Source organism: Chrysochloris asiatica, unplaced genomic scaffold (genome assembly GCF_000296735.1).
Source record: "Chrysochloris asiatica unplaced genomic scaffold, ChrAsi1.0 scaffold00011, whole genome shotgun sequence".
Classification (NCBI taxonomy): domain Eukaryota; kingdom Metazoa; phylum Chordata; class Mammalia; order Afrosoricida; family Chrysochloridae; genus Chrysochloris; species Chrysochloris asiatica.
Window position 1 is genome coordinate 34677926 of NW_006408529.1, and position 26331 is coordinate 34704256.

The following is a 26331-nucleotide window of genomic DNA, read 5'->3' on the forward strand; positions in this document are numbered from 1 at the left end:
TGGAGGGTTAGAGAAAAAGAGGAAGACCCCCAACGAGATGGATCAGCCAGGTGGCATCATTGATGGCGTCAAGAGTTGCCCAGGATCGGACATTGTTTCGTTCTGCTGTTCATGGGGTCACTATGAGTTGGTTCTGACTCAATTGCACCTGACAATAACAACAACAATGTTTAATGGATCATTAGAGAAACTAACAAATGTCTGGAACCATTAGTGTTAAATTGGTTAATGAATCTTTTGGCCATGAAACAAAAGTTATTTCAAAAACTATAAACTCTTGCTGTGGCACTGTAGGATCACCACTGGACTGTGAACCACAGGATTAGCAGTTCAGACCTACCAGCTGCTTACAGTTTTCTGGGATTCTCAAGGGCCAGTATTGGAATGCTATCAGGAAAAGGGTTCAGCAATTAACAGTGCTTATATAGTAAGATGCTCACTGAAGAGCTGAAGCATAAACTTTGGATTTAAACACAGAATACTGTTATCTAAGGGTTTTACTATCTTGCATGACAGTGAGCATCCACACAACTGTGCCCACACTGTTCACACTCTTCAAAAACTTCACTTCGAGGTGTTAAAGCATTCTCTTGATAGTCCTGATCTTGCTCCATCTCATTTTCATGCCCTGAGAGAAGCCCTTGGAGGACAAAGATTCATCTCTGATAAAGAAGTGGAGACAGTGGAGCATTCGTGGCTTTTAGCTCAGCCTAAAACATTTTTTAACAAGGTAATCTGAAAGCTTGTTGATAGGTGAACGAAGTGTATTGAAAAGCAAGGAGATTATGTCGAAAAATAAATCTGTCTTTTCTAAAAATTGATTATAATAAATTCTGTAGTCGGAGTGTGGATAATTTTTGACTCAATCTCGTAGATAATTGTATTTTGGATTTTAGTTTTTTCCTGATGTTTAAAAAAGATAATAATGAACAAGTTACCGTACCATCTTTTGCCAAGTGTTTTTTATTATTATTATTTTTTATAATTTCTAACTTTTCAGAAACATCAAGAAAATGGACATGTCATAAGCTGTTTTTCCTAGATCATCCCAACTTTTTAAAACTGTTACATTGAGTATAACTGGGTCTTTTAATCTTCAGTGGGTAAAAAAAACATATGGGAGCTGCAGATTAGTGAGCTTAGTGTTCAGTAAGGAGATTGTACACAGGGCGTAGCATCCCATGGAGAAAATACTATTGCTGTTGTTGTTAAGTGCCCTCGAGTGCATGCTGTGGTTTTGTCCATAGTGAGGTGAGGTAAGAGTGTTACCACTCAAAGAAAAACATGTACTAGGAGCAGAATTTATGAGCATTGCTCAATAATGTCCATTATTAAAAATCATTGTTGTGCAGAGAGGGAGAGCGACTGTGTGTTGAAGACCTGGGGGGTACGGGGGAAGGATTGCATGGAGGGGATTATAACCATGGTAATGAGATGATGTAAGATAGAAAGAATGTAAAACTAATGTGTTCTCCCATGTAAACTATCACATAATTCACAATGAAATATTTAAGAAAAAAAAAAGAAATACTAAAAAAAAAAAAAAAAAAACATTGTTGTGGAATTAGTTCGGACTCAATAGCAGAACAAAACAGCCAAATCCTGTGCCATCCTCACAATCGGTGCTGTATTTGAGCTCATTGTTGTAGCGACTGTGTCAGTACTTGAACGTCTTCCTCTTTTATCCTGACCCTCCGCATTCTTCAAGACAAATGTATATATTTAAGTCTGAGGCTTCCTTTCAAATATCTGGACCAAAAAATTAATATTTGTGAGAAAACTTGTCTGATATAACATTTCTTTCTTTCTTTCCAACTTTTTTCCTTCTTTATCTGCTCCTATTTTACCCTTCAGACATGTGTTGTGGCAGCTGTTCTTATGCCTGCTCTGTCCTGCATCAGAATCAGGTGGTTTACCACTGATGCTTTAGATTTCCGGCCTGGGTGGAGCCACTCAGACCAGACCGTGTTTGTGTATATCTGCTCACCCAGAATTTCTGGTGGTGGTATAGAAAATTTCAGCACTCTATTGGGAGTAAGGAGTCCTGATGTGGTGCTATAGAATAAACACTCGACAGCGAAGTTGATTTGAACAGAAAGTCAGTGGTTGAAGTTTACCAGCCGCTCCTCAGAAACCCTATACAGGGCGCTATGAGTTGGAAATGAGGAGTAAACCAAAGATGTTTATTCAGGAATAGATACAGCTCATACCAGACAGACATGGAGCCCACAAAGTGAAACTAAGTGCTGCAGCATTCTGTGGGGGAGGTGAGTCTTTATATAGAAATGTGGAAAGGCATTATGTGACTGCAGTCATTGGGGCCATAGTTATAAAATAATGTTTGTTGTTAGGTGCCATTGAGTCTGTTTCAGCTCATATTAGACCTTCTGCCTAACAGAATGAAACACTATTTTGTCCTAACCATCCTTAGAATTGTTATGTTTGAGCTCATTGTTGCTGTCATGTGTCAGTCCATCTCTGAGAAGAGGTGAAATTTGAATGTTCAGTACATGTGTATGTTTTGTATTTCCTAACTTAGCTCCAAATAAACCTCTTGCTGTTGAGTCAGTTCTGACTCATAATGACCCTATAGCTACTTGGGACTTAAAGTCTAAGAACATTTATTTCTTGCTTCACATGAAGACTAGTGGAAAGTTTGAGTTTCAGTGCTCTATGGCACAGTAAAAGTTCTATGCTAGTATTTTCAGGATACTTTGACTGAATTTCTATTATGATAAATGTCTAAAAATAGAATGGAAGGGAGAAAAAGGAAAGGGACTTTATTCTCACATACCTCTCCTGTACAAGGGGAAAATTTTTTTTCTTGAAGTTTCCAAATTTTTTCTTTTGTTTGATTGCCAGTCACTGGTAGAGAGGAATAACATTACTGGATGGCTTAAAGTAATGCTAATTTGGATTGCCTTCTCTTGAAAGAAAAATAAATAAAACAAACCCACTGTTGTAGAGTTGATTCTGACTTATAGCTACCCTGTAGGACAGAGAAATGCCCTAGAGAATTTCCAAGACTATGATTCTTTATGGAAGCAGACTACTGCATCTTTCTCCCGTGGAGCAACTAGTGGGTTCAAGCTGCTAACCTTTCAGTTAGCAGCTGAGTGTTTTAGCCACTGTATCACCAGAGTTCCTTGTTGTTGTTGTTGTTAAGTGTCTTCGAGTTGGTTCCGACCCATAGCAATCCTGTATAGGGTTTCCAAGGATCTGCTAGTGAGCTTGAACCACTGAGCTTGTACTTCAAATGGCTTTGTAGTCTGGTACATTAACCCACAGCACCACAGCAGAGTTCCTTAGTTTTGCTCAGTTTATGAACAGAATTGAGTTTCTATTGATCAAGAAGACAGTTATCAACACATCAGTAATATGATATTGGCAGTAATAATATGAATATTTATAATATATTCTAATAATATGAAATATATAAGGAACCTTGGTGGTAATAAGACATTTGGCAATTCGAACCCACAGCCCGCTCTGCAGGATAAGAGACCTGGTGATTGCTTCCCTAGAGATTGCTGTTGTTAAGTGCCATCAAGTTGGTTCTGACCCATAGCGACCCTGTGTAGTTTCCAAGGAGCAGCTGGTGAGCTTGAACTGCCGATCTTACAGCTCAAACTGACTTTGCAGTCCAGGGCATTAATCAACAACGCCACACCAGGACTCAGCCTAGGAAAGTCCTGTGGGGTCACTATGAGTCCGAATCAACTTGACATCACCCAACCAGAACAATATATAAACAAATAACGTGAAACATGTAAATGTGCAATTTTTAATAACTCTATAGATACATGATGGTGGCTATGTGCGGTGGAGTCGGTTCCAACTCATAGCGACCCTGTACAGGGTTTCCAAGGCTGTAAATCTTTATGGGAGCAGAAAGCCTCTTCTTTCTCCGTCAGAACAGCTGGTAGCGTAGTGGTTACGAATCCGGCTGTGAACCTTAAGGTCAGCAGTTCGAAACTACCAACTGCTCCGTGGGAGAAAGAAGAGGTGTTCTGCTCCCGTAAAGATTTACAGCCTCAGAAACACTGTATAGGGTTGCTATGAGTTGGAACCGACTCCACGGCACACAACAACAACAATAGATACATGTGTTTGAAAACATGAATGTATAATGTACATGGGAATCATGAACATAAGAATTAACTTTATATAGCTATAAGGCATCACTAGGAAAGAAAGGAAGGCACTAGGATTGAGAAGGATTTTCAGTTGTATTTATTTAATTTTTTAGAAAGGAAGAAAGTAAATATCTGAACCAAGAAATAGAAATTGTTACAAAAATATAAATGCAATTTTGGCTTCCTTGCTTGTAAGACTAATAAGTAATGATATGGTCCAGAGGATGGAGAAATGCGTGTTCTCAAGGATTTTTATTGGGAACAAAATAGATTGAATTAGAGGACAATTTGGTAGCATGAACATTTTAAATATCTTTATCTCTTAACTGAGCACTTGTACTGTGGGGAATTTATCTCAAATTTCTTGAGAATCCAGCTAATGTCCAAAGACGCATGTACAAAGAAATTTATGATAATTTTTTTTGTAATGGTAAAAATCACCTTTTTTTAACAGTGAAAGTATCCAGCTAAAAATATTCATGCTATTGTTGTTAAGTGCTATTGAGTTGGTTACAACTCATAGTGACCCTGTATAGGATTTCTGAGGAACAACTGGTGGGTTTCAACTACTGATCTTGGAATTAGAAGTCCAGTACTTATTTTACAGTGCCACACCAGGACTCACAAATAATGATACACCCATGTAATAGGATGTTAAAGATCCATTAAAAATGAAGTTTTACATAAAAAGAGTTTTATGATATTTGAAAAGAGAAAATTCAGATTAAAAAACATCATTAAATCACACACATGCAAATATACACACAGATTTGCAAAGAAAGAAATCTGCAAACTTTTAATTATCAAAATTTTCATGATGGTTATCTCTCAGTGGTATCATTACAGATGATTTTCCTTTTTGAAACTTGATGCTTTGTTTAAATATTTTCAAGTATTCTCATATTTTTGTAGTCAGAAAAAACATTAACTCTATTTCTTATTGTACATTTAAAATACATAATTAAAAGCATATTCTTATTATCTAGGTCCTCCTACCATGAAGCCAATAAGTAGTACGAATATTCATTTATTCAGTAAATATTTTATTGAGGTTCTACTGTTTATTTTAAATAAACTGTCCAAAGACTAAGAGCATTCCTACTTTTGTATTTTGTGAGTTGAGAAAATCAGTTTGAATAGTAGCCTGCTTTTTAAAACAAACAAACAAACAAACACTCTTTTTGCTATAGTACACATGCTACAGTACTTGAGTTATTCATGTTTGTTAAAGAGAGTCTAATGACTCTGTATTAAAAAATGGATTTACTGTATATGGCATTTTTCTTCTTTCCTTTTCCTTGTAGGTTTTGGAAGAAAGGATGTTGTAGAACACTTACTGCAGATGGGAGCTAATGTCCATGCTCGTGATGATGGGGGTCTCATACCGCTTCATAATGCCTGCTCTTTTGGCCATGCTGAAGTTGTAAGTCTGTTACTGTGCCAAGGAGCTGATCCAAATGCCAGGGATAACTGGAACTATACCCCTCTGCATGAAGCTGCCATTAAAGGGAAAATCGATGTATGTATTGGTGAGTACTATTTGATAATATCCAATGTCTTCTGACAGTTGAATAATTTTATTAAATGTTCACAATTCATTTCTGTTTTTTGCTGTGACAGAAATAGTGTTTCCTTAGAATAGATTGTTTTTGTTAGGGGCCATTCAAGTCCTTTCTGACTCATAGTGACCCTATGTACAACAGAACAAATCACAGCCCGGTCTTGCACCATCCTTACAATTGTTGTGTTTTAGCCTATTGTTGCTACTCTGGCAATCCTCTTTTGTTGGGGTTCTTCCTATTTTTTGCTGAACCTCCACTTTACCAAGCATGTCCTAAATATAAGAGACCACATCTTGCCATACACTTAAGGAACATTCTGACTGTACTACTTGTATGCTAGGTCTCTTAGTTCTTTTGGTAGTCTATGATACTGTCAGTATTCTTCTCTAACACCATAATTCACATGCATTGATTCTTCTCCTATCTTCCTTATTCATTGTCCAGCTTTCATATGCATATGAGGTGATATAAAATAACCCTCAAAGACACCTTTTCTCTTTAACACTTTCAAAGAGGTCTTTTGCAGAAGATTTGCTTAATGCAATACGTCATTTGGTTTCTTAACTGCTTCTTTCATGAGCATTGAGTGTGGATCCTAGCAAAAAGAAATCTTTGATAATGTCAGTCTTTTTGCCATTTATCATAATGGTGTTTATTGGACCAGTTGTGAGGATTTTAGTTTTCTTTACGTTGAGGTGCAATCCATATTGAAATCTTTGATCTTCATCAATAGTTATTTAAAATCTTCCTTGCTTCCACCAAGCAAGGTTTTGTCAGCTGTATACCACAGGTTGTTAATGAGTCTTCCTCCAATCCTGGTGCCATGTTCTTCTTCATATAATCCAGCTTCTTGGATTATTTGCTCAACATACCAATTGAATAATTATGGTGAAAGGATACTACCCTGACACACACCTTTCCTGATTTTAAACCCTTGTTCTGTTTGAAAAACTACTACTTGGTCTATGTATAGGTTTTGCATGAGTACAATTAAGTGTACTTGAATACCTGCCTTTTTTTAAATTTCAAACAAAATTGAACATTTTCGCCATTTCAAATATATGTATTGTATGAAATGATATTCAGTCAGCATTTTTTTTTCTTTTTTTTTACATATACTCTTGTACATCTTAAATTTTGCCTTATTGTGTAAACTCATTTATTTTGAACTTTAAGAAAAGTAAGCTTCTAGAGGACAAGCATAGTTTCTCCTCAGTATGTCATCTATTTCTTTTTCTTTTTTAATTGTAAATTGAGTGAAGGTTTGCAGAGCCAGCTCATCAGTATTACATTTAACTCTGTTTTCATCTCAATGATTGCAATCCTTCCATGTAACAACACTTACCCCACTTCCTCCTTGTGGTTCTTCTTTACATTCCATCCTCCTTCCCAACACTTCTGCACATTGTACTTAGGTAAATGCTGCTCTTTTGATCTTGGAAAGATTGACCATACTGTGGTGAGCATACCTTACTAGTACTGTTGTCTTCACCCTATATACCTATCTGGAGCTCTGGTAGCGTAGTGATTACAAATCGGGCTGCAAACTGCAAGGTCAACAGTTCAAAACTACCAGCGGTTCTGCGGGAGAAAGATGAGGCTTTCTGCTCCCATAAAGATTTACAGCCTTGGAAACCCTTTACAGGGTCACTATGAGTCGGAACCGACTCCACGGCACATAACAACCACCATTGCTTGATTGAAAACTGGACCAGGAGGGTAAGTTCTATTCCAAACCTGAAGGGTATCCGCGGGCTATAGTTTTGTGTTCCTCCAGTGTCTTTTTGACCAGTAAGCCCAGTCTGTCATCTATTTCTTGATACTCTATTTAGATGGTGGATATTTATTTAACTCATGAAGATTGATCTATACAATTGTTGTCTTCCTAGGATAACAATTTCAGTTTCATCTGTTATGTTTATGAAAAAATTCAAATGTATGAGAGTAAGTCAAGAAGTATTACTTCTAGGGTTCCAGTTCATTCATGCACAGGTTTATTCCAAATAGAACATGTAAACAGAAAACTAAATAAAACTAACACACATCTCAACCAAGAGGGAATGATTGAGCAGAACAATCAGAATACTTAACCAGAACTGCTAAAGGGGTCAGGTAAACACTTGAATAATAAAATTTGAAAAGAAAGAAATAAAGACTTCTCTTCCATTACCACCAAGGGAACTTAAAGTGTAATATGGGAAAGACTTCCTTGGGCCAAAACAGCCTCATATGTTTCTCAAAGTAAAATTTAATAAAATTAAAGAAAGACCACATTAGTAGCTTGGAAGATCACATGTGAGAAATATCCCTACATGTATAACAAAACAGTTGAAGCTTGGAAATCATGAAGAAAAAGGTAAATAAATCCAGGAAGGTCAACCTAATTTTAAATGCTTACATGTGCTAGGAGTTCCAAAGTGGAAAAATAGAAAGAACTGATGGAAGAGATTGGCAATAATTAATTGTATGATAGGAAAAAAATTCCCTAAACAGTGAAAATCCTGACTTCAGATTGAAAAGGCTCACAGAATTTTATGCTGGATTGATGAAAAAAGACATTAAAGTACATAGAAGCTGAAGCTTTCTAAACAGAATGAATTAGATGCCTAAAATCAAGCAAAGAACTTTTTATTTACAATATTGAAGACTTGCAGATAGTGAAATACCTTCAAAAGACTACTAGAAGAACAAGATTGAACTGTGAATTTCCTTGATAAAGAGCATTTCTTCAGCTTTTTGGGAGTAAGAAAAGCTGAGTAGAGTAAATGACATTATGGTAGAAAAAGCGTTAATTTATACCATTATTGCTTTATTTTTCTTCTGTGTTGTTGTTAAGTGCCATTGATTTGGTTCCGACTACTAGTGACCCTGTGTAGTGTTTCAAGGCCGTACATCTTTGTGGGAGCAGAAAGCTTCATCTTTCTCCTGCTGAGGAGCTGGTGGGCTCCAACCACCAACCTTATGATTCAAAGTCCAGTGTTTATCTTCATGACTTCATTTGACTTTAGAGACTAAGGGGATCCTTATTTTATATCTTACTTTTTAAGTGCTCTTGAGTTGGTTCCAATTCTTAGTGATCTTGTATAGAGTTTCCAGGGAGCACCTGGTGAGTTTGAAGTGCTGATCAGTCGAGTGCTGTTCTTACAGTGCCACACCAGAAGTCCTATATGTTACTTGTTGTTTTTCTTGCTATTGTTAAGTGCCATCGAGTCAGTTCTGATTTATAGTGACCCTTTGTAGGATTTCTGAGGAGCAACTGGTGGGTTTTAACCATCAACCTTGTGGTTAACAGTCAAGTGCTTATGATACAGTGCCACACCAGGACTCCGGACTCAAAATGGAAACTTCTGCTTAAAATATAAACAGTTGGGTTTAAAAATAAACCTTGGATTTCTAGGCTTAATGGCATTTTGTCATAGTGGCTGGTGTCAAAGAGATTGGGGTCCTTGATGGAGTTGCTTACCGTGGAAAACTTTAAATGGGGATAACTACTATACTTCTGTTGTTGAAAACATTAAATGTTATCATCAAGTAAAGCTCCTTTACTTGTAATATCTTTTGTGTGTGTGTGTGTGTAAAATCTGTGTAGTTATATGATCATGCTGTGTGTAGTGAATTACTTCATATAGCTCTTTTGCCCATAGTCTTTGTAATTCCCACCAAACAACTATTTTTCCCTGATGTGTCTTTGTAAGAGAAGGTAGGAGAAGATGCTGGTTGGATTATATGATTTACTTGTGAGTGACAGGGTTAATTATGAATGCTTGGAACTTTAATTTTTATAAAACAAGCCACATCAGAAGCAGGAACTGGGACCTCATTACCATCAAAAAACGACCAGAAGTAAAAGTGTGTCCTTTGAACCCTGAGGCTCCTGCACATTGAACCTCCTCTAGCCAGTGACAGAAAGCTATGACACTGGAAGAATCTCAGAACCAAGAGCCAGATCATAAAATTAAAGTGGTGGGCCTCCCAGCCCATGGAGCAAGTAACGCTGAGTGACTTTACAGGAGGCTTGTTTGCAGAGTGGGGTGCCCCAAGGTACTTAATTAGGGGAACTAGAGCTATAGCTGAGTGGCTTTGGACATTTATCAGCAACTCTACAAGAGCTTTGTAACATTGCCAGATAATGGCAGAAGCTAACCCAGGGAATTGAGGGTCAGAGAGAGGCCTGCCTGTGGGCACAGCAAAGAAGGAGAGACTGTGTAAGAACAGCACCCTGAGTGTTTTCTGAATCTGCATTGTAATCTGTTAACTCTCCTGGTAAACCCATATCTCTGAATAGGGGGGTCTCTGTGTGGCCATTGCAGTGAATTATTGAACCTACCTGAGTAGAGTGTTACAGGCGGGATGCTTAGTGCTGTTTATTATTATTATTATTATGTACAGATCAATAATTACAACTGCTTATTTTTATTATGAAAATATGACTAGAAATGATTTCCTATTATACAATATTAGGTTAATGATATGTATATGTTTTCTCTAAGTGCAAGAGACAATATAGACTTGATGGAATTTTCACAAAAGGTTTTAAGCAAATTGGCTTCTTGGGAGAGATTGTTGTTGTGGTTAAGTGCGGTCAAGTCAGTTCTGAATCATAGTAACCCTGTATAGGGTTTCTTAGGCTTTTAAAATCTTTGCCAGAGCGGGAAGCCTCTTCTTTAGCCCTTAGGAGAGATTAGGCTAACTAAAAAAAGAATTGGACATCTAAATGAATGACTTAATCAAAACAGCTGTGATTCTCATTTTCCCTTCTTATTTCAGAAGTTTAGTTATTTAATATGTAATAGGATTTCTTCCAGGTTTTTGTTTTTTCCCCCAATTGGAGCTTTCCCTGCTGTAAAATCATGTTTTCTATTTTTTTTTCCTACTTTGCCATAGAAAGTAAATGAGACATGTATGTGATCATTTAACTAGATCAAACTTAATTTTGTTCATTTAAATGTAATACATCATTCCAGCTAAGATCTAAAGGAGACTGTTTTAGTACATATACACCTACTCTTCATTTTTCAACATAGTTAGGTACCAAAGACCTGGTCAGTGTGCAAAAATCAAGGATGACTATATCATTACATAACTGTCGTATTACCTCATTACATAATTGCCAAACCAGCGATTCGTGGCCCAGCCAAGTTGACTTATAACCGTGAACATCACAGCCAGCATTATTCTTGCTTCCCACCATGGCATTTGTTACTGCTGGACATATGTCAGTATTCAGAGTAGTTGGACAGAATTGTGTAAATATGAAATGTCTGATAATGAGAAAGTTGATAAGTAAGGATGTGATATAATTTATTAAAATGTGCATATATATGAAACTAGGTGATAAATAGCCCAATTGAATGAGTTTTTTTTTTTTTTTTTTAAATTGTGGGCTGATAAATGAACCAAGAAGTTATCAGGCATATGGAGTTATCAGTAATAGGGAAGACTGTTCATGGAGCTAGAATAATTGAGGACTATTATGGTCTGCTGCTAAGAGCAATGAAATAATAGTCACGGGACCAGGAGGCTACTCATGAATTTCCTATTAGCTAGCCTTTTGACTTGGGACAGATAACTCTCTGTTTCTTAGTTACGTCATTTATCAGATGGAAACAATGAACTATTATATTAATTTTTAGCTTGCTGCTGTCTTCTTGGGACATGAGGTACTAGGGTACCATATAAATAATAATGTCATAGTTGTATTTTTTTTAACTTTGTGATTAAAAAAAGTGATATGTAATGCTATTGGGGTGCTGTAGGATTAGCACTGGACTGCAAACCACAAGGTTGGCAGTTCAAACACACTAGCTGCTCCTTGGAAACCCTATACACTCGGTACTCAACAACTACGACAATGTATTGTCTGATAGGTGAAATAATGCCCTTCCTCCCCAACCCCAAAAGATGTCTACATCTTATTCCTGTTGTTGTTAAGTGCCTGCCATTGCTGATTTTCAGTCTGCCATTGATGATTTTCAAGGAGGAGGCAGGAATCCTGTAGAAGCTAGAAAAGGAAAGGAAATGGATCTTCCCTTACAGTTACCTATAAGGAAAGCAGTTCTGTTGACCTTTGATTTTAGCTCAGTGAAACCTGTGCCAGACTTCTGATCTTCAGAACTGTAAAATAAATAAACTTGTAGTGGTGTTCTTCTAAACTTCTGAGTTTGTGTTAATGAAAAACAAGTATAAACATCCGATTTATGGATAACTCCTTGCCCTTAAATAGAGTTCAAACTGGTTCTGGCCAATGAAGTGAAATAGGAACAGACTGGAATTTTTACAGTGTGGATGATTTGTCATCGTAACAGGAATTAACAGGTTTTCATGTAGAAGCCCTGGAATGGGAGATTTTGAAGAGGAGCCTGATGTATGAGTTTGGATATTTGGCAGAACTGTGGGTTGCCACAGACATTCAAAGCAATGTGGCCAGCTGCCATTTTTGAGTAGGGTTCCACCATGTTTGAAGCCCTGCTTTTTTGTTATTGTTGTTAAGTGCCGTCCAGTTGGTTCTGACCCATAGCAACCCTTTATAGGGTTTCTGAGGAGCAGCTGGTGCGTCTTGAACCACTGGCCTAAATGTGCCCTCACGTTGAAATGATTGAACTAACCCCTGCTTGGAACCAGTTCTCTGCATGCCTGTGGTCTGACCAACTTACAAGTTCTTTTGTGTGTGTGTGATCTTTTTTTAAAAAACTGTGCTTCTGGTGGAAGTTTACACAGCAGTTTGGTTTTCTAATAATTCAGTAATTCCTACACGAATAGTTTCCTGACATTGGTTGTAATCTCTGCAACATATTCTCTTGTTTTCACATTGAGCTCCTTGTTTCCATTGGTCTGTTTTTCCTGTCCCTCCCTGCCTTCTCATCTTTGTTTTTGGGTAATGTTGCCCTTTGGCTCTTACATAGCTGTTTGTTCTAAGGAGCACATCCTCACAGGTGTTGTTACTTTATAGACCAGTGTTGTACTTGGTTGAGAAGTAGCCTGCCCTACATTTGAGGACAGTAGTGTCAGAGGTCCTCCTATCTCTCTAACACCAGTAAGTTTGGTCTTTTTTATGAATTTGAATTTTGTTGCATACTTTTGTGCCATTCAAACCAGGACATTCTGTTCTGTCCCTGGTCAGAATGGTCAGTAGTGATGTTGTTGTTTCTAGTGCCATGAAGTAGGTTCTGAGTCTTAGTGACCCTGTATAGGGTTCCCGAGGAGCTGCTGGCATGTTTGAACCACCGACCTTGTATTTCAAATGACTGTGAGATCCAGTACTTATTCCTACAGTGCTACATCAGGACTCTTCAGTAGTGATAATCAGACACTATCTTAAGCACGTATTGAAGGTAGAAATCCAAGCTGCACTGAAGGTATTGGCGAAAACAAGGATCCAAGAATTGATGGAATACAAATTGAAATCTTTCAACAAACTAATGAAGCACTGGAAGCACTCACTCATCTATGCCAAGATATTTGGAAGACAGTGACTTGTCCAACCGATTGGAAGAGATCCGTATTTGTGCCCATTCCAAAGAGAGGTGACCCAATGGAATGTGGGAATCATTGAGCAATATCATTAATATCATATACAAGTAATATTTTGCTGTAGACAATTAAAAAATGACTGCCAGAAATTCCAGCAAGATAAAGACATCAGCGAGATCTTGACTGAACAAAGAGGATACCAAGAAGATATTTAGTTATTGACTATGCAAAGATTTTTAACTCTGGGAATCATAAGCTATAGATAATATTGTGAAAAATGAGTATTCCAGAACAGTTAATTGTATTCATGATGCACCTGTACATAGACCAAGAAGAAGTCATTGGAACAGAACAAGGGGATTCTGAATGGTTTAAAATCAGGAAAGTTGTGCCTGGGTTGTATCCTTTCACCATACTTACTCAATCTGTATGCTGAGCAAATTACCCGAGAAACTGGATTATATGAAGAAGCACTTGCTATGATTTATTGTTAAGTACTGTCGAGTTAGTTCTGACCCATAATGACCCTTAATAGGGTTTCTGAGGAGCAGCTGGTGAGCTTGAACCTACGACCTTGCAGATCAAACTGACTTTGTAGTCTAGTGCATTAACCCACATTAGGATTTAAGGAACACTTATTAATAACTTGCCATAGGCAGATGATACAACCTTGGATTATATGAAGAAGATTGCTTAAAATACTTATTGATGAAGATCAGAGACTCCAGTTTTTGGTATAGATTGCACCTTAATGTAATGAAAACAAAAATCCTCACAACTGGACCAATAAATAGCATTATAATAAATGGAGAAAAGATTGAAATTGTCAAAGAATCAGTTTTGCTTAGATCCAAGTGTTCAAGAGCAAAGATTACAGTTTGAGGATTAAAGTGGGCCTGATCCAAGCCATGTATTTTCAGTTGCCTCCTATTCATGTGAAAGTTAGACAATGAATAAGGAAGATCATAGAAGAATTGATGACATTTGAGTTATGGTGTTAGAGAATAATATTGAAAGTACCATGGACTGCAAGAAGCTCAAACAAATCTGAGTTGGAAGTACAGCCAGAATGCTACTTAGTAGCCAGGATGGCAAAACTTTCTTTCTCATACTTGGAACATGTTTTTAGGAGGGACTAGTTTCCTAGAGAAGCACTTAATGCTTTATAAAGTGGAGGGTCAGCGAAAAAGAGGAAGACTCTCAACGAGATGGAATGGCACAGTGGCATCAGCAGTGGTGTCAAGCATAACAATTGTGAAGATGATGCAGAATCAGACAGTGTTTCATTCAGTTTTGCATAGGGTTACTTAGAGTAGGAACCAACTTGACTGCACCTACAAACAACAGCAACATCTAATTCTTATGGTCTCAAGTTTGTGGAAGCTGTGGTTCATGTCCTTGAGTCTTTTGGTTTTCTTCACCTCCTTTATTCCAGGGAATTAGGAAGAGATCAAGTATTCCATGGCTCCTCCTAAGCCTTTAAAACCTCAGATAACTTCTGACTGAATGAGAATGTGAAACATTGTCTTTATGTACTATGTTATGCTAATTTATGTAGATGTTCCCCAAGACTTAAAGCCCAGTAGCTCAGCCCTGTGAGGAGTTTGGTTATATCCAAGAAGCTTCCATCATTATGCTCCCTATGTGCCATATTATGTACATAAATATACATGCAACACATACAAATGTGTATGTAGAAAAATCCACAACATACTTATGTATGCTAGTGGGTGTGACGTATTATGTATGCTATGTATTCTAGTTGTTATTGTTGTTGTTAAGTGCCAACGAGTCAATTCCGACTCATAGTGACCCTGTATAGGGTTTCTGAGGAGCAGCTGGTGAGCTTGAACCACTGATCTTTTGCTTCTAACTGACCTTGTAGTCCAGTGCATTAACCTGTAGCGCCATACCAGGAATCCATGTATACTGTATGTATCACATACACATAAGTATGTGGAAAAATCTACAACCATACGTATGCATGCCAGTGAGTGTAGTCTCATATGATTTCCCACACCTAGTTAGGATACATATCAACTTAAGTATCTACTCGCAAATTATTTATTACTGTTGTTGCAGGATTGTGTATGTTATAGTATTTGCCATAGTTGCCCTTGTGTACCTTTCAGTATCTTTTTTTTTGCCTTGGCCACACTGTGCAGATTTCCTCCATATCGTATATTGCCTTTCTTTTCAGTAGAGTTAGCATATGTCTACTATTTAGTTAGTGAGTCTCCCTCCCTAGCCCTTCCTTCCCTGGTAACCATTGAAGCGTGTCTTTTATTTGTTCTTGAATTTTTATAATAGTGATCTCATATGATAGTTGTCCTTTAGTGATTAACTCATTCATTCATCATAATATTCTTCAGATTCATCCATATTGTGAGATATTTAATGGATTCATTATTATTCTTCATCATAATATAGGATTCTACTGTACATACATGTGCATCCTAATTTGTTTATCCATTCATCCATTGAGGGACACTTAGTTTGTTTTTATCTTTCTGTTTTTTAAATAATGCTTAAAGGATTATAGGTGTGAATATGTTTATTTGTGTCACAACTTTGATTTCTGTAGGATGTATATTGAGTGGGATTGTTGGACTATGTGTATATTTATTTCTAGTTTTTAAAATAATCACCATACCTTTTTAAGTTTTTATTGTGAATTGAATGGAAGTTTACAGGGCAGATCATCAGTTTTACACTCAACAAATCATATACTTTGTTTCTTTACAATGATTATAATTCCCTACATGTACCATCATTTTAACAGTATTTCTCTGTTTCTTTTAGCTCTTTTTTTTTCTAAAACACTCAGGCAAATATAATAACTTTTACCACTAAGCAGCACATTCTACAGGTCTGCCTCCTGGCTGCCAGCTCTTAGTCCCTATTTTCCCATGAATCTAGAGTCCTCAGCTGCTCTGTCTCTCCATGTCCCCATCTCTGCCTCTATCTTTGGCGTAGCTGTTTCTCTAGATAAGGTCCTGCATTCCGCTTGTGCTCTTCTCCCTTGATATTCCCAGGGTCATCTGTTTCTGGACTGTAGGATTAAGTACTCTCGCATTTTTGTTAACAAAACTTCTAGCTTTACAATTCTAGCTTTAAAACTTCTAGCTTTACAGTCGCAATGAGTCATTATAATTTTACTCACTAAGAGCTCTGATAGCATTGTTGTTGTTGTTAAGTGCCGTCAAGTCGGTTCCGACCCATAGCGACCCTGTACAGGGTTTCCAAGGGTGTAAATCTTTACGGGAGTAGAAAGCCTCATCTTTCTCCCGCGGAGCGGCTGGTAGTTTAGAACCGCTGACCTTAAGGTTCGCAGCCCGATTCGTAACCACTACGCTACCAGAGCATAGTGGTTACGAATTGGGCTGCAAACCACAAGATCAGCAGTTCGAAACTACCAGCTGTTCCGCGGGAGAAGGATGAGGCTTTCTGCTCCCGTAAAGATTTACAGCCTTGGAAAACCCTGTACAGGGTCACTATAAGTTGGAACCGACTCCACGGCACATAACAACAACAATTGAATCGTAAGAATCTTATCCCCATCTCTTCACCAGACAAGATGAAAACTATTCAGTGGGGACTCTATCTTCTCCCACACGCTCTTAAACTAAACTCCCTCTTGAAACCTTGTAAACCAGTCACTTTGAGCCTTTATTGCACCCTCGTTTTAGGTAGCCAATGTCTAAGTTGCTGGTCCCTATCTAATCTGTATACAGAGGGGATAGGATTGATACTTGATATGAAGACTCCTTCCCTTTCAGTTGGTATTTTGAGTTACTACTTCCATGAGTATAGGTCAAGTTCATCAAAATGTTGCAATTTACCCTCGTTTCCTTTATCAATTTTTTTTTTTTTTTAATCTTCCTCTAGTCAAGTTCTGATCATCAAGCCATCAAGGCTAGGTCAAATGGGTACTGTCTGCAAATTTGGGTATCCTTGTTCATCTCGCCTCACCTCATATCAGCTGGATGCTTCACTCTCAGATCTAGCCCTCTGTGGCTATGTCCTTGTCCATGGGCCCAGGTGTTCCCAGGTCTCACCACACTTTGTACCAACCAGCCCTTCCTCTTCTTTCTCTCATCTCCAGTTCAACAGGAATCTATGGAATGTGGTTGAACTCAGCCCATTTCTTCATTGCTGCCTTCCCTCCACTTCCACTCACCAGTAGACTAATGTGGTCGTCAGCAGGCTCACATGCCTGCTCATATGTTTCTTTGAGTTTCAGTCTTAGAGGTGGGTTTGTCCTGAAGGGACTTGATTACTTGCCTTAATGGCTTTCACCATACCATTTTTCACAGTGGTTATACCATTTTACAGGAACTCTGGTAGCGTAGTGGTTACGAATCGGGCTGCTATTCTCAGGGTCAGCAGTTCGAAACTACCAGCTCTTCCACGGGAGAAAGATGAGGCTTTCTGTTCCCATAAAGATTTCCAGCCTCGGAAACCCTGTATAAGGTCGCTATGAGTCGTAACCGAGTCCACAGCACATAACAACAACAATACCATTTTACATTCCCACTGCTGTCAAGTTGATTCTGTTCCTATAGGACAGAGTAGACTTGCTCCACAGAGTTTCCAAGGTTGCAAGTCTTTTTGGAGAAACTTTAACCACTGTGCCACCAAGGCTTCTCCATTAGTAGTGTACTAGAGTTCCAGTCTCCCTAGAACCTTGTGAGCATTTGTTGTTCCCATTTTGTTGATTTGTCTGCTTGACCTACAAATCCTCAAAAACACAGGAATACATGTTGTTTGTTACCCAGGCCTGCCTGTATGTTATAGAACATCTAACATCATTTTTCCAAAATTCATTTTGATTTAGCATCTGCTGAAAAGAGAGGTAGAATGGTTCTTTATAAACTTAAAATTAATTCTTTGGTAATGCTTAAAGTATCACCCATTTAGAATAAGTAGCAATTTATGATACTAGAGAAGAATATTACTTGTATTTTAAAAATTGTTATAGTAAAGGGAATAAATTAATAAATATGTGGTAGACTTGTGTTTGTACTTAAATTATTGTTTCACTAGAAGTAATTATATGATTGACACAAGCTTCAGAACAAGATTTTATATAAGGTTGTTTAACCTTAAAGTTTTATTTTTAATCTTTGTTCATTGGGTACTACATAACACAAGTTGTAAAGTAATATGGAATCTGACAATCGAATTGTTTCTTGTATTTAAAAATGGGAAATTTTTCTGTGTTTACTGTGAGACATAAGATTAAGTTCTTGAGTTTGAATGGAAGACTAACAAAGGCCCTAAAATCCTCATTCTTATCTTGCTCTGGATTACTGGTATATTATAGGGAAAGCACTGGACCACTAGCTGTAAGGTCAGCAGTTCAAACCTGCCAGCTGCTCCTCATAAACCCTACACAGGTTGCTATAAGTTGGAACTGACTCAATGACACTTAAAAACAAGAAGATTACTACTACCTTGTTGTTGTTATTGTTGTTAGGTGCCATTGAGTTGGTTCCGACTCATAGCACCACAGAACAAAACACTGCCTGATACTGGGTCAACCTCACTCGTTTTGCCATGCTTGAGTCCATCAGTGCTGCCACTTGGCCAATCCATCTTGCTGGGAGGGTCTTCTTCTTTTCCTCTGACCCTCCACCTTACCAAACATGATACCCTTCTCCAGCGACTGGTCACCATTCGTCTGTCAATTTGTCATACTGTGGTGGCTTGTGAGTAGCTGTGATTTAGAAAGCTATGCCACCGGTTTTTTAAATACCAGCCCGGACACCCATGGTAGACAGATTTCAGGTGAGCTTCCAGACGAAGACAGTCTAGGAAGAAGGAGTGACAAACTACTTCCCGAATATTTAGTCACTGAAAACCTTATGAATAGCAGAGAAACTATTACCTTAGGCAGATTCAAAGTATATAGGTTGTGGTTATATGCCGAGGAGTCAGTTCCAACCCATAGCGACCCTGTACAGGGTTTCTGAGACTGTAAATCTTTACAGGAGCAGAAAGCCTCATCTTTCTCCCGCGGAACAGCTGGTGGTTTTGAACTGTTGTCCATGAGGTATGCAGCCCAATTCATAACCACTATGCTACCAGAGCTGCTTAAAGTATATAAGAGGGATACAAAAAGTTTGTGAAAAAATTCCATTATTTTTCCATTCTACTTTCCATGAAGTTTTTGATATGTACTTCTGTTGAATCTATTTTTGAAACAAATAAAGCTTTACTATGAGTACATTAAAAGTTAAATAAGCTGTTTGGTCTGTATTGTTGCTGTTAAGTGCTGTCGAATCAGTTCTGATTTGACATAGTGACCCTGTACTGAGTTTCTGAGAAGTGGCTGGTGAGCTTGAACCGTCAACTTTGAGGTCCAAACCTAATTTGCAGTCCAGCGCATTAACCCATAGCGTCACACCAGGCCTTCATTTGGGCTATATTTTAATGAAAACAAAGAAAAGATGATAGTTAAGTATCACTACTTCATGTCAAGTTAGACCAGAAAGAAGAAGCTGATTAGGATGAGAAGAAATACGTTATTGTGGTGGGGAAAAGATGACATCGTGAGTCCTGGTGTGGTGCTGTGGGTTAATGAGCTGGATTGCAAGGTCTGCTCCTCAGAAACCCTATACAGGGTTGCTATGGGTCAGAACTGACTCGACAGCACTTAACAACAAGGAGATACATGATTATCACAGAGTGTAAAATGCTTGGCAAATGCAATTAGTATAGGGATTTTTCCAGTTAGTGTGTGTCAACATCTTTATATACTTTGTATATTTTGATTTAATGTCTCATGTGAAAGGGAAATTTAATAAGAGTACGTTTGGTGCTATAGGATAAGCATTGGACTGCTAACTGCAAGGTTGGTGGTTCAGACCTACCAGTTCCTCCTCAGAAACCTTATGCAGGTTTGCTGTGAGTCAGATCTTAGTGGCACATAACAACAGCAAAGAACAATTACTTTGTAAGAATGAAGCCTATAACTTTGAAATGTTAACTCTGGTAGGAAATAATTAGATGCTTAATGGTTGATCAGATGGCCAACCAAATGATCCTGGCTCACGTCCACTGAGCTCATGTTTCCCTTTAAGTTACTCAGTTGTTCAAACGTATCTTGCTGTCTAGCGCATTATCCCACATTGCCACACCATGACTCCAAGAAATGAAATAGTTACATATTGGGATTTTGTTCCAGAAAACCCATTTCCTACCATAAAAATACCAAAATTCATCACATAATAAAAACGTAACTAGGTTCCTTTGTAAACATTGGAGTATAAAATCAAACTGTACTATAAAGCTGTATTATAAATATTCTGTTGGGGGCATATTTTTTTCACATGGGCAGAATTGAATGAGGCCTTTATAATCATAACTGCAGTGAAATTTGTACTGAAACTGCTTTGTTTTCCTGGTAGAAGGTTTTCTGTATTATCTTAAGGACTTTTATATTAAAAATGAATTTTTATGTGTTTTGATTGTTTTTGTTGACTTGGATTTTGATACTATGCTAATAATATTTCTTTTTGAAATGATCAAATCTTTATCTTGCCCCATTGAAAACTACTAATGTCTGACTTCAACTGTTAAGTATTTCAGAGGAACACATCTTTACTGATATTATGTGATTTGGAGGCACAGGAATTTTTTTTACCCAATCAAGAATTCCATTATACCTTCATTGGTTCAGTATATTCGAGAGCCTTTTGTTTCCTATGTAAGGTGGGAGATGAGGTTACGTTTTTAGCTCCTAATCTCTACCAGCTGACAGTCTGCTGTACTCAAAAAGTATGTTTAATGACTGTGGTGCTTATTGGCTTATGTGGTCTAGGGAGCCATCAGTTGTTTCTGAAGTATCTACAAATTATTGGCAAAATTAACAGTTATTTAGTAAGGCAAATAAGTAATACATTTTCTTGTTTGTTTTACTATTGAATCTATGAATTTTTGCATAATGAGCTCATGAACTTTGTGTCACTGCAAGATATTTAATATTTACATTGGAACATAAACATTGCTGTTCTTAGGTGCCATCAAATTGTTTCTAATTCATAGCGACTCTGTACAACAGAACAAAGCACTGTCTGATCTGCGACATCTTAAAGTTGGTATGTTTGAGCCTGTTGTTACTGCTGTGTCTATCCATCTTGTTGAAGGTCTTCCTCTTTTTTGATGACCCTTTACTTTACCAAGCATGATGTCCTTCCCCAGGGATGACTCTTTTGATAACATGCCCAAGGTAAGTGGGACAAATCCTTGTCATCCTCACTTCTAAGGAGCTTTCCAGCTATATGCCCAAGTCATATGTTTTGCATTTTCTGGCAATCCATGTTATATCTAATGTTCTTTGTTAACACCATAATTCAAAGGCACATGATTTATTTTTATTCATTGTCCAGCTTTTGACATGAATATCAGACAGTTGAAAATACCATGGCTTGGGTCAGGCTTACTTTAATCTTCAAAATGATATCTTTGTAACATTTTAAAGGGGTCCTGTGCAGCAGACTTGTCATTTGATTTCTTGACTGCTGCTTTCATGGGCATTGATTGTGGATCTGAATAAATTAAAGTCCTTGATGTCAATCTTTTTTTCCCATCTATTAGAAAAGACTGGAACATAAATAGTGAACATCAGATCTGCGCTATTAAAAAATTTAGTATTGACAACAGCCTTGGGTGATGAGATCTTTGTAGCTTTGAAAAGCAGGAGGAGGAGGTTGCCAGGTTTGAAAAAAATATATAACATCTGCGTTATTTGCGTAAGAATGCAGTACTCTAATGGGGCTTAGGCATACTTTAGTTTGTAAATGTTTTGTAATCCACAAACACCTCATAATTAGTTTATTTATTAGCCCAGGTCATGATCTTAATGTAGTAGATGCAGCTACAAACCTTTTTAGAACTTAGTGGTGTGTGACCATGGATTATTTTTCCTTGTGGAAAACACCTCTTCCCTAATGGTTTGGTTTATGGATGACATTAATATAGGAAACAAAATTGAATTGAATTTAAATGTACAGGACTTGAAAAAAGCACTCACAAAAAGACCTAGAGATTACTTTGAAATGAGTTCCTTCATGTGACCCTTGCCTTGGTTCTTTGGAAAGACAGCGCAAGAGATTATTTTTCCTTTCTGAAATTCAGCCCTGATAGCATAGTGGGTTGGCATTGGGCTGCTAACCGAAAGGGCAGCAGTTCAAATCTACCAGCTGAACCATGGGAGGCAGATGAAGCTTTCTGCTCCTGTAAAGATTTATAGCTTCAGAAGCCTTATAGAGTTGCAATGAGCCAGGACCAACATGGTGGCATATAACCACCACCACCAAGCTCTGAGGAGTCCATTACTTTTGCCCTATTTTTCTGACCCAGAGGATATGTTACTTTTTTCCAGGTTGATTGACATTTTCTGGGTAAGTTGTAAATAGTTTGATTTCATACTTTTTGTGTGGTCCTTGACTGCAGCCTGCCCTATAGTTGGTATGTGCAAAAATGCCAGCAACCATCCCTTCCAAGCACCCTCTGCTTTTCATCTGGCTTTCAGAATTCATTGCAGTGGCCACACAGAACTCATACCATACTCACAGTTACTGAGCTTATTAGGGATGTTAACAGGTTACAATTTAGGATCAGAAATGCTCAGGGCACAATTCTACCTAGTCATTCATGTTCACAAGCAGGCCTCTTACTGCCCAGGCAATGGTATAACGCTCTTTTAGGCCTGCTGATAAATGCTCTCAGGGTGCGCTGCTCCACCAGAAGCCTCAGCCTGAAGGCATTCAACTCTAGCTCCATTGGGTAGTAAACCTTGCTCTCCTGTTTAAGTGTTTAGAGACAACTTACTCTGCATGTAGGCCTGCTGCCTATAGCCACTCAACTCTACTTCGTGGACTGGGAAGCCCGCCACTGTGTCTCATTCTCTGGCTCTTTGCTCTGTTGCTGCTGCTCCTCTGCCACTCCTCTAGTATTCCTAGCTTTCTGTCCCTGGTTTAAAGAGGTTTCATGTGTAGGAATCTCAGAATCCAAAGGACCTAGCTCTTCTTCTTTGATGGTAGTGAGATGGCCCCTCAGCTTCTGAGATGGTTCATTTTATACATGTTAGGGTTCCAAGCTTTCACAACAGTTGAATCATATAATCCTATCACCATCTTCTACCTTTCCTTGCCCAGACTTTTCAGGAAAAAAGTTGTTTGGTAGAAGTTACAAGGAGTATTGGTAGAAGAGCCATATGAAGTAATCTAGTGCACAGCACTATGCATCTTGCAGGTTGGTCAGTAGAATATGCAAATAAAGTGTCTGTAGCCTTCTGTGGAAATGAAGCATCTGTGGCCTACCAAGAGGATGTCTGGCCATTTGTGACTCCTGCTGGAGAGAGGTATATCTTAAAATTGATAAGGAGTTAGTTGTATGTATAAGTAGCCATTCTCACACAGGTTTTTGAGATAGAAAGAGGAAGAGAAGCAGAAGGATAGAAGCAGAAAGAAGCAGCAGAGAGGCAAGGAACTTTCTGAAAGAGCTGTGGTGGTGGTGGTGGTGTGCCGTCTAGTCGGTTTTGACTCATAGTGACCCTGTACAGGGTTTCTAAGCCTGTAAATCTTTAAGGGAGCAGAAGGCCTCCTCTTTCTCCAATGGAACCGCCAGTAAATTTTAACTTCTGACCTTGCAGTTAGCAGCCTAACTTGTAACCCACTATGCTTCCAGAGTTCCTTAAAAGAACTTTTGAAGGGGCCCAGTAGTAAAGATAGTGGTGACAAATGGTAGGGCCAAGAGGAGCCTGTCCTCAGGGGGCTTGGAGGAGCTTATACAGGTACAGGGGAGGTGAAAGAGTTGTGCACTGAAGAAAAACTGTCTACATGCCCTCTGATCCTGGTCCTGATCCCGAGTTGTACCCCATTACTTAGTAAACCACTTAGTGACTTCTATGTGGCTGTTGCAAACAGTTATTGAATCCAGGGAAGTAGAGAGTGCCGTGGAAGGAACAGCTAGTGTCAGAATTGATATCAAGATTAGAGAGTGGAGGTATGTCTGATATCCACCTCAAAAGGACCAGCCTTGAGCTGATCTTGATTCACATTATTGTACAGACATCGCACTATTTTCCTCTATCCCTTTTGGCCCTTGTGTCTTTACCTGTGTTCATCATACTTTTGCCAACCTCCCTCTTTTTATATATTGCCCTTCCCTTTCTTATATTGCCCTCCCAGTCACCTGACACAGCAGTTAACAATAACAAAAACTCTATAACTAGTGAACTACTCTCCCTTCCCTCACACCCCTGACAACCATCAAAGAATGTCTTCTCTTTCAAACTCCTATATCTGTGGTATATAAAAATATATGTATCTCACTCTTCTTCCCTTACCTATTCTGCCTATGTCTCAATCTGTGGATCTACATACAGAACACTTGTTCCAGCATTGCTGCCTACTGTTTTTTAAACTCCATTCTAAGCAAAATTCAATGAATGATTAAAATTAACATTCAGCAACCTATCCCAATTAAAACTGCTTTGTTGTTAAGTGCCGTTGAGTCAGTTCTGACCCAAAACGACCCTGTATAGGATTTCTGAGAAGCGGCTGGTGGGTTTGAACCTTGCAGTTCAAACTGACCTTGCAGTTCAAACTAACCTAGTGGTCCAGTGCTTATCCTACAGTGCCAATTAACTTGGAAAACGGTAGATAATGTTGTAAAAATAATGTTATAGTAGCAGTAGATAACTAAGAAATCATTTTAATATTTAAAATGGTTGTTGCTGCCGTCGAGTCATTTCTAACTCAGAGCAAACCTGTATAGGGTTTCCAAGGAGCAAGTGGTGACTTTCTACCACCAACCTTGTGGTCCTGTGCTGTATCCTATGGCATCACACCAGGATTCCTAGTCAGTTTATATGAGGGTAAGTAAAAAAGTATTGCTACAGAATCATAGAAATCATTAATAATAAGCAAAAATATCAAAATGTGAAGCTACTGTATTTTCACATACCATCTGTTTGTCTATAGATTTTTGAAGGTGTCATTCCCATCTCTCTAATCCTTCCCCAAATAATTCTGGACTCTTTTGATTTACACCACGTCAAAACAGCATTCTTTCTCTAGGGACTCAAATCATGTTCCATTTAAAAGTTCTTTGAGAAAGAAACAGAAATCTGAAGAAGCAAGATCAGGGCTGCAGAGTGAATGGGGTAACACTTGCCAGTGAAATCCTCCTAGGTTACCCTTTGGTACCCCTGAAGAATGAGCAGGGAGACTGTCATGATGGAAAGAAATTCCTCAGCACAATTTTCCTGGCCTTTTACTCACCAATGCAGTTTTCAATTTTCTGAAAACTTCTTCCTAATAAGCCCCCATGATTGACCTGTGTCCTTCAGAAAACCTATCACAATTATCCCTTGGGAATCCCAAAAAACAGTCGCCATAACTTTCTGAGCTGACTTTTCCGCCTTGCATTTAATTGGCCCAGCAAATCGCCTTGGAAGCCATTCTTTGAATTCGACCTGTTTTTTGAAGGTCCCCTAACAACACTAAGGAGCTCTGGTAGCATAGTGGTTACGAATCGGGCTGCTAACATCAAGGTCGGCAGTTCGAAACTACCAGCTGTTCTGCAGGAGAAAGATGAGGCTTTCTGCTCCCGTATACATTTATAGCCTCGGAAACCTTGTGCGGGGGTCACTGTGTGTTGGAACCGACTCCATGGTACTTAACAACAACACTAAGGCAAGTGTTTTACTTAGGGAACTTTTCTTCAGTCATCCACTTATCAAAGAGATGTGTTTAAACACATTTTGTTTGGAATAAACCCATGCATATATGAATTAGAATCATATTAAAATACTTTTGACTTACCATCATATTAAATTTTCAAATCATTTTATGCTTGGCTAAGTATATTGCCGGAGACCCACAAGTGCAGCCCAAAGCATCTCACTACAACCGAGTCGCCCCTGCTGCGCTTCCGCCTCTTGATTGACATCTGAGGACGGAAATCCTGCCTTTGAGTCGGACTTAAGGACCCTAGCACAAGGAGATTCCTATTTAAAAGCAACCACGCAACCACCACTCGTCTGTCTGTCGTGCTGTGGTGGTTTGAATTGCTGTGATTCTGAGGGCTATGCCACTGGTATTTTAAATAACCAGCAGGGTCACCCATGGTGGACAGGTTTCAGATGAGCT

At 38.4% G+C, this 26331-nt stretch overlaps 1 protein-coding gene across 1 annotated transcript in view; it reads left to right on the plus strand.

The window, feature by feature from the left end:
• TNKS (tankyrase, TRF1-interacting ankyrin-related ADP-ribose polymerase) overlaps positions 1-26331 on the plus strand; it is a 278487-nt gene that overhangs the window by 32666 nt on the left and 219490 nt on the right. The window contains exon 2 of the mRNA XM_006834485.1: positions 5441-5665. Coding sequence (XP_006834548.1) covers positions 5441-5665 — 225 coding nt within the window. The remainder of the gene's footprint in view (positions 1-5440; positions 5666-26331) is intronic.